The sequence below is a fragment of the Bicyclus anynana genome, chromosome 26 (assembly GCF_947172395.1).
Source record: "Bicyclus anynana chromosome 26, ilBicAnyn1.1, whole genome shotgun sequence".
In the NCBI taxonomy this organism is placed as follows: domain Eukaryota; kingdom Metazoa; phylum Arthropoda; class Insecta; order Lepidoptera; family Nymphalidae; genus Bicyclus; species Bicyclus anynana.
In genome coordinates, this window is record NC_069108.1 from 6,350,067 (window position 1) to 6,358,398 (window position 8,332).

An 8,332-nucleotide genomic window follows, 5' to 3' on the forward strand; every position below is an offset into this window, starting at 1 on the left:
ACTATACTTTGCACAAAAATTAAGGGAGTAGAAAAAAAATCCAAATTTTTGGGGGATTTTCAACAGGCTGTAACTTATACAAAAATGGTCGTACAGCAAAAAAATAAAAAGCAAATTGTAGCTCTTAAGTGTTTAGTTTTTGGATCTGAGTTTGAAAATTTTTTTTGAAAATATTTTTCGAGTAATCATAAGAAAACCACCGAAAAAAAAATTTTCGAATTTTTTTTGGGTTTTTTTTAATCTACGGACGTGGAAAAAAATTTTTCGACTCAACCTCCATATGGACCGGATAGCTTGTTTATTCAGATTTAATTTCGTTTTTTTTAAATCTCGATACGAGCATTTCTCGCTGAGATATCGATGTTTGAATGGAAAAAGATCATTTTGTCTTTGATTACCAATATCTCAGCAAACAATGATCGCACAGAAATTTTCTTAATTTTTGTGCATAGTATATGTGGTGGGATGCTGGAGTAGGAATTGGTAACAAGAGACGAACTGACCTGTTGCGGTGAGCGATGAGATGCGATTGCACTGGCACTGAGCACTTTGAGGCACTGAATTTATGCACTTGTGAAAAACACTACGCGACACCACTCGAGTAGTCGGTTAATGTTAATAAAGTTAATGAGAATTAGGGATTTATTGCTTAATACATGTGCGCACCCGTTCAGTGTTAGCGGGCAGAGATAAGACGAGAGTGTGTGTCATGGCCGACGCTTTTCGTAGGACGTCCGGCTATGGTCTCAGTGTTGCCATTTTCGAGACATCACGCATTCGCGGGAACAAATACTATATCAAAATATACCTGTATAATTACTAATATTTCGATAATCCGTTTCTAGGAAATGAAGTCGACATAACCTAGTATTTCTGGCTTAAAGTTAGGTCTTCTTATAGCTTTTGGCCATTTTTTTCAGTTATTCACACCTGCAGGAAATTGGTGAGCGCCGATTTCTTTACAAAAGGGCACTTCACATTTCTTTGGCATCTTGAAAATAATTATTTTACCAAATACACTCCACAAATTTTTTTTTTTTGGTGAAAGTTAGCTAGCGCCAATTTGACAGTTGCCAACCATTGATTTATTCATTTTAACACGTTGCTGCGGCACGAGGTCAATTGACCCCGTACGTCTAGCGTCTTCGAGAGTTACGAGGTCGATGGGACCTCGTACTACACCACGTAAAGTTTTAGTATGAGGTCAAAAACCCTCGTGCCGCACCAGAGGAAAGTACAGAAATACCAGTGCCGCAGCGAACGTATTAATAGGTTGATAATAAAGACCAAAATAGTAAATAGGCCAGCCTTGAAGGCGACAGTGATCTACTGTTGCCTTCAAGAACGTCAACAAATCCTTTTCTTTCAGTGACGTCATTAATTGATGGCACTGTATTTTCACATAGCCTTGTAACATCTAAAGTTCAAATCGCTTCAGTATACAGCGCGATGTTTAGTCCGACAGTTGATATAGCATAGCCAATTACATATAGTGTGTTTATGAAGATTCGGAACTGAAACTAAAGCACTCGTTGTGATTCAATCTATTCGCCTTTAATAAATTTTCCGCGGTTTCATCCGCGTAGTTCCGTTTCCCGTGAAAATACGAGGATAAAATATTGCACATGCCACCCACTTTTAACGTGGTTGGCAGCAGATCACTGTTACCTTCAAGAACGTCAACAAATCCTTTTCTTTCAGTGACGTCATTAATTGATGGCACTGTATTTTCACGTAGCCTTGTGACATCTAAAGTTTAAATCGCTTCCGTATACAGCGCGATAATCAGCGCTGCGGTTTTAATTAAATGCAAAATTACAAGAAATTGGTCTGTCTGCCATTTTATGGTCTTATTTTGGTTACAGTTTGATTTGTTAATTAAGTTGTCCTGACAAGTGTTGTGAATCATAACCATTGTTTGACATAAATTTTCTTAGATTTGTTATTATCACTTCGGTTAAAACAGCCGCGTTCGCGCTCACAGTTAAACTGCTGACACAGCGCTACCGTCCGCGTTTTCTTACCGGCCTCGCCGCGCGAGTTACGATGGCCTACGTTATTTGTTGCGTAAGACGTAATAAATAAGTGATTTGTAATAAAATATAATTTACCTACACTAGTATTATTAAATACTAGTATTATACTGAGAATGCGATGTCTTTTAACCCGATTAAACCCCGGCGCTCCCCGGTTCCCGGACCAGGCAATGTGACCGACGACTCTCCAGGAGAGAGTTCTCAGGACCCTGCCGAAGTTCATGCTACTGGAAACAGAAAATATGTGCAACAAGTCTTACATCCAAGTTTCTTCCAACGTGTAACTAATTCTGTAAGTGATGTTGAAGAATCTCGTATCGTTGGCGAAAAAGCTGCACAAACTACAAGCACAGATAAATCAAACTACAAAAAACGTCCTATGACAAGCCCTACCAACAATTTCAATGCACAAAAACAGACCAAGTTTAAAAGTCAAGCAATTCAAACCTCCAACTCTTTTGAAGAGTTGGATCTAGACGCTGAAGACAAAGAATCAGCCGTCCCAGCTGAGAAAATCCCAAGGCCCCCTCCAATATTTGTGGATGGAGTAGAAAACATCGCACCTTTAAAACAGCTTCTAGACAAATATGCAAGTAAAAATTATGAGCTAAAAATATTAAGCGGCAATAGAGTAAAGATTATATTCGAAACTCAAGAAGTCTACAGGGAAGTAGAGAAACAGCTGGATACGAGAGGTACAGATATAAACCAATACACATATAAACCTAATCAAGAACGATCATTTAGGGTAATCCTAAAGAAGATTCACCCTTCCACTGACTTAGAAGAAATAAAGGCAGCTCTGCTAGATCTTGGACACGAAACAGTTAATATCTGGAATATAAAACAAAGAATATCTAAGAAACCACTTCACATGTTCATAGTGGAACTATCTCCACAACAAAACAATAAAGAAATATACGACGTCAAAAGCCTTCTAAACTGTCGGATAACATTTGAACCTGAAGACTGCATACGCAAAGAACGATCAGACTCAGTCAAGTGTGTATTATGTGGTGGAAATTAGCCGGCAAATTACAAGGGATGCAGTGTCTATAAAGAACTACAGAAGCAGAAATATCCTCCTCTACGCCCTAAAATACCTGCTACAGAATCAGGACAGCCTAATATACCAATCAATCCTATAACGCTGAGACAACAACGGCAAATGCTTGAAACGAGCTATGCAGATATCCTTAAAAACAAATCTCAACCAAAAAATTATTCTAATATCCAAGAATCTTCCGATAATCAAAATGATATGAAGAATCTAATAAATATGTTCAATCAAATTATGAATCAATTATGCACCGTGACAAATCTACTCACCAATTTAATGACAGTCATGTGTCAACATTCGAGCAGCTCAAAATAGTTTTATGGAACCCAAATGGCCTGTCACACCACTCTTTAGAAGTTAAACTATTTTTAGAAACAAATTGCGTAGTATCGGAAACCCACTTCACACAAAAGATCTACTTTAAAATCCCGAACATGATGGTTCACGATGGTTCTGCTAACAGTTGCAGTCAAAATTGCTGCGCATGATTACTAATGCTCCTTGGTACATCAAAAATGATCGGCTGCATCGTGAACTAAAAATTAAAACTATAAAGTCAGAAGTTGCACACTCAATGAAAACATACCAAAAGCGTATTCGTTCACATCCAAATCAACTTGCAAGAAACCTAATGATGAAGAAACCTGGTACAACTTTCAAAAGGCTCAAGAGACCGAGCACCACAAGATTATTTTTATTATTTTATTTCTTAGGGATAGTTAACATTTACATATTATTTCTTAAATCTAAAAGTAAACGTAAAAATAGTTTAAACATGTAAACAACGATACTATCCACGAATACACATACGAAAATAATGGCGTCACAAAATACACAAACAAATCAATTACAAAAAAAAAAAAAAACAAACAAACATAAATCTATATAAAAAAAGAGAGAATTATAACAATAATAATTAAAAATACAACGAAACACAAATAGGTAAGAAAAAAAATGTAATAATAACTATAATAAGAGATCTAGTAATGAGAATTAAGACACTATTACTACTCAGGTACAGGGATATTTAATTTTTGAAGTGTGATTGAGATGGCCTTTTTATATTGGGGTTCGGACAAGGCAAATACGTCTACATCGTCAAATAGCTTGTTGTATGTGTCCACAAGTCGACGCACAGGCGCGCGCTTTCCAGCGTTGGTTTTACAGAAATTGACAGCGAATAAATTATAAGCACGCACCCGACGTTGACCTGCGTACTTCAAAACATTTACGGCCGGTTCACACATGTCTCCGTTTTACTGTTCCGTTTATCGTGTACGTTTTTTTTTCGTCGATGGCGTATGTAGTTGTATGAGCGACTTCACACATGGCACAGTATTCTGTATACAGTAAAAAATATCGTTCCGTAAAAAAATGACATTCCGTTTTGTCATCGAATACTGGACGCCGGAACAGTAAAAATATACGGATACGTAGAATTTTAACGGATTGATACTGTGTGCGTGGCGGGCGGTGTGTGCGGGGTGTAGGAGGGGGAGTGATGCGAGTTGTTTGACTATTTTCCATTGTACATTCCTAGAGAACGCGCGCGTCCATTGTGTGTAATAATTATTATAATCACTGATCAACCATGTCAACCAAGGAGTGGGAAAAGTTAATAGACAAGGAAATGTTAATTAGTTTGGTGGAAGATAGGCCAGTCCTTTGGGACAAGACGCTGGATAAATACAAAGACAATACTGCAAGTATTGCAGGTTGGCGAGAAATATGCATTATTCTAATGGAGGATTTTGAGGCTATGGAACAAAGACAAAGACAAGAGTTCGGTAAGTGTCTGTTTTATTATTTAATTACATTCTAAATAGCTTCATCCTGCCATGGAACTGATCCAGCTTTGGACATGAAATAGTTCACGAATTCTGTTCGAACTAAATTAGCAGTATTACCACCTCGTGTTCTTACTTCATGGGGTAGGTTTTCGAAACTAAATTCTTCAGATACGTTATTATCACTGTTTGAGCCCTCCTTGTCCCTTATAAAGTTGTGTAGAATAGTACATGCCTTAACAGTCCATACAGCTGTTGTTTTATCGATGTCTAGAGGCCGATGGAATATTCTCCACTTATTAGCTAAGATACCGAAGGCACATTCAACGTATCTCCTAGCTCTAGTCAAACGATAGTTGAATATTCGCTTATTTTTGTCCAGATGCGTCCCGCCAAACGGTCTTAGTAAATTTTCGTGTAATCCGAAACCTTCGTCTCCAATGACCACATAAGGAACTCGCGTTTCTGAGTCTCTTGTTAATGGGCATGGTGCTGGTATTTGTAGACTGCCGTCTAGCATCATTTTCCAAAATGTTGTCTCCTTGAATATTGATGAATCGCATTCTTTTCCATAAGATCCGAGACTGACGTATACAAAGCGATAGTCGGAGTCTACGATCGCTAATAATATGATGGAAAAGAAATCCTTGTAATTGATATACAGTGAACCGCTATTTAGTGGTTTTTTAAGTCGGATATGTTTTCCGTCGACAGCTCCGAGACAGTGGGGAAAATTAGCTTTTTTGTTAAATCCACTTGCTATCTGTTCCCATTCGTCGACGGATGTAGGAAGTCGCATAAATTTTACACTTAAATTGTTCCATATGCATCTTGAAACTTCTTTAATAATGTTGCTAACAGTCGATACACCAACGCGATAGGTGTAATGAAGATCTTTAAATGAACACCCGGATGCTGCATACCTGAAAATAAAATTAATTGTTTTATTACTTGTTTTAGGAAAACTTGTTATGAAAAAGTGGAGACAGATGAGAGATGCCTGGGTGAGAACACTAAAAGATAAAAAGAATTGCAAGACGTCTGGTTCCGCTGTCTCAAACACGAAGCCCTACAAATACCATAATCAGATGCTGTTTTTGAAAAAAGTAGTTGCTGCTGGTGAAACGCACGAAAGCGTCTCTGCTAAACAAACTAATGAACACATCGAAGATGACACCACGACATCGAATGAACCTACAAACGAAGATGACAGTGTTACTGCAATGACACAACTTGACAATGACAGTCAAAAGGACAAACAAAATCTAGCCCCCCCGCCAAAACGCAGAGCACCAGCCAAAAGAAATTTTAATGAAATTGATGCCAAAATGATGTCCTACATTGACTATCAGATAAAACCGAAGAAAATTGAGCAGGATGATCGCAATTTATCGTTCTTCAAAGGTATTTTGCCGTCCTTGGCTTTGCTTGATGATGACCAAACTTTGGAATTCCAGTCAGGGGTGTTAAACCTATTACAAAATATTAAACGTAGAAGAGTTGGCCAGTCAACTTATGACTGGTCAGCCTATACACAAACATCTGGTGCTAGTCACTATCAATCCCAGGGCTATTTTAGCAGACCACAGCCTACTGATAGTGCACTATCGCCAGTACAACCTGTATACAGTGATGCTAGCAGACCACAGTCTACTGATAGTGCACTATCGCCATTACAATCTGTATACAGTGATGCTACGTTAGATCTGTCTGAGTTTTAAAAATAAAAGTACGTACCTTAAAAATATCGCTAGTTTTTCTTCTGGGCAGATACTTTTCCTCCAACGAGTATCTTGCTTTTTTAAATCCTTTTCCAATAGTTTAAGAAGTTCATCAAAAGTAGACATCGACATACGAAAGTAATTGAAAAATTTCGATTCATCACCTCGTAACTGACTCATAAGTAAACTGTAAGCACCCTCTTTAGATCTTTGGGCCATAAGTGGATGCTGCCAATAACGTCGAATCTTCCTTCTCCGACGATAGTACCAATACAACACGACAGCGTCCATCCTTGTAGAATAGCGGCGGTATACTGCGAGTTTTCTGTTCACACATCGCATCCAGTAATGACGGATCCGTTGAACGTTATACGGTGCCTATGTGTGAACAGAGCATAAATTTATGACGTATCCGTTAAAAATGTACCAGTAAAACGGACTCCCATGTGTGAACGGGCCGTTAGTGATAATTTACATACTAAGTCAGGACAATCGTATTTATTGTTGATGAGTCCATGCAATACCATTGCTTCAAGCAACTTGCGTCTAGATTCAAGAGTAAGAAGATTGTATTTAGTTAATAGCTCAGCGTAAGGGAGTCTTGATCTATAGCATCTGTAGTGCATTGAACGGAGGAACTTCTTTTGGACCATTTCTATTTGGTTTTTGTATTTGTCGTAAAAGGGGTTCCATATACAACACGCATACTCTAACTGAGGCCTTATTAAAGACTTGTATAAAGATAAGTAAGTCGAGGGTTTTGAAAAGTCTTTTGTTGAACGCATCACAAACCCATATAGGCGGTATGCATTATTTACGATTTTATTTATGTGTTCGTCGAGGTGTAATTTGGAGTCGAGCTGAACACCGAGATCGCGTACGGAAGAAGTCTTTTTTAAATTTACATCGACGAGCATATACGAAAAATCAATTGGGGTTTTTTTTTTCGTAAACGTAATGGCGTGACATTTTGGTAGACTTAAATTTAATTTGTTCAGTATGCAGTATTCTGTCAAACGCTTTAAATCCTCTTGAAGTAGATGACAGTCTGTTTCTTTGTTAATTGCTTGGAATATTTTTAAGTCATCAGCATATAATAAGAATTTGCTATGTTTGAAACAACTATGAATATCGTTTATGTATATTATGAAAAGTAAGGGCCCTAATATGGAACCTTGTGGTACGCCAGACGTCACGGATACCCAATTTGACTTGAAACCATTTACTACGACACGTTGACTTCGACAAGTGATGTAAGATGCAAACCACCGCAAAAGATTTCCTCGGATCCCATTAAAGGCAATCTTTTGAAGCAGGAGTTCGTGATCTACCTTGTCAAAAGCTTTACAAAAGTCCGTATAAACAGCATCAACTTGTTCACCCTTGTCCAGGCTGTCAAAAAGGGCGTTAGTGAAAAGTAACAAATTTGTGACGGTAGATTTCCGTTTAACGAATCCATGTTGTTCGGGTATGATAATGTTATGAAGTAATGGGTACAAAGCATTGTGCACTAATCTTTCAAAAACCTTCGATAAAATACAGAGCAAGGATATGGGTCGATAGTTAGCAACATCATTCTTTGGACCACTTTTATAAACGGGTACTACATTTGCTTGTTTCCAGATATGAGGTACGATCGACTCCTTAAGACATTTATTGTAGATGAGACCTATGGGCCAGCATATAGATTTATATGTTTTATTTAGGAATATTGCTGGGAGGAGGTCG

The 8,332-nt window shown here is 38.0% G+C and overlaps 2 protein-coding genes across 2 annotated transcripts; one reads left to right on the top strand and one right to left on the bottom strand.

Moving 5' to 3' along the window:
• Nucleotides 1–53: 53 nt before the first annotated feature.
• LOC128199533 (uncharacterized) lies at nucleotides 54–6,628 on the top strand. Its single transcript, XM_052889534.1, has 2 exons — nucleotides 54–4,883; nucleotides 5,844–6,628. Exons 1-2 carry the CDS (start codon nucleotides 4,688–4,690, stop codon nucleotides 6,602–6,604), a joined length of 957 nt encoding a protein of 318 aa, XP_052745494.1. The 5' UTR covers nucleotides 54–4,687; the 3' UTR covers nucleotides 6,605–6,628.
• Nucleotides 4,880–7,252, bottom strand: LOC128199530 (uncharacterized). Its single transcript, XM_052889529.1, has 2 exons — nucleotides 6,621–7,252; nucleotides 4,880–5,806 (listed from the first exon to the last, which is right to left on the bottom strand). The coding sequence occupies exons 1-2, from the start codon at nucleotides 6,944–6,946 to the stop codon at nucleotides 4,915–4,917; spliced, it is 1,218 nt and encodes a 405-aa protein (XP_052745489.1). The 5' UTR covers nucleotides 6,947–7,252; the 3' UTR covers nucleotides 4,880–4,914.
• Nucleotides 7,253–8,332: the final 1,080 nt, after the last annotated feature.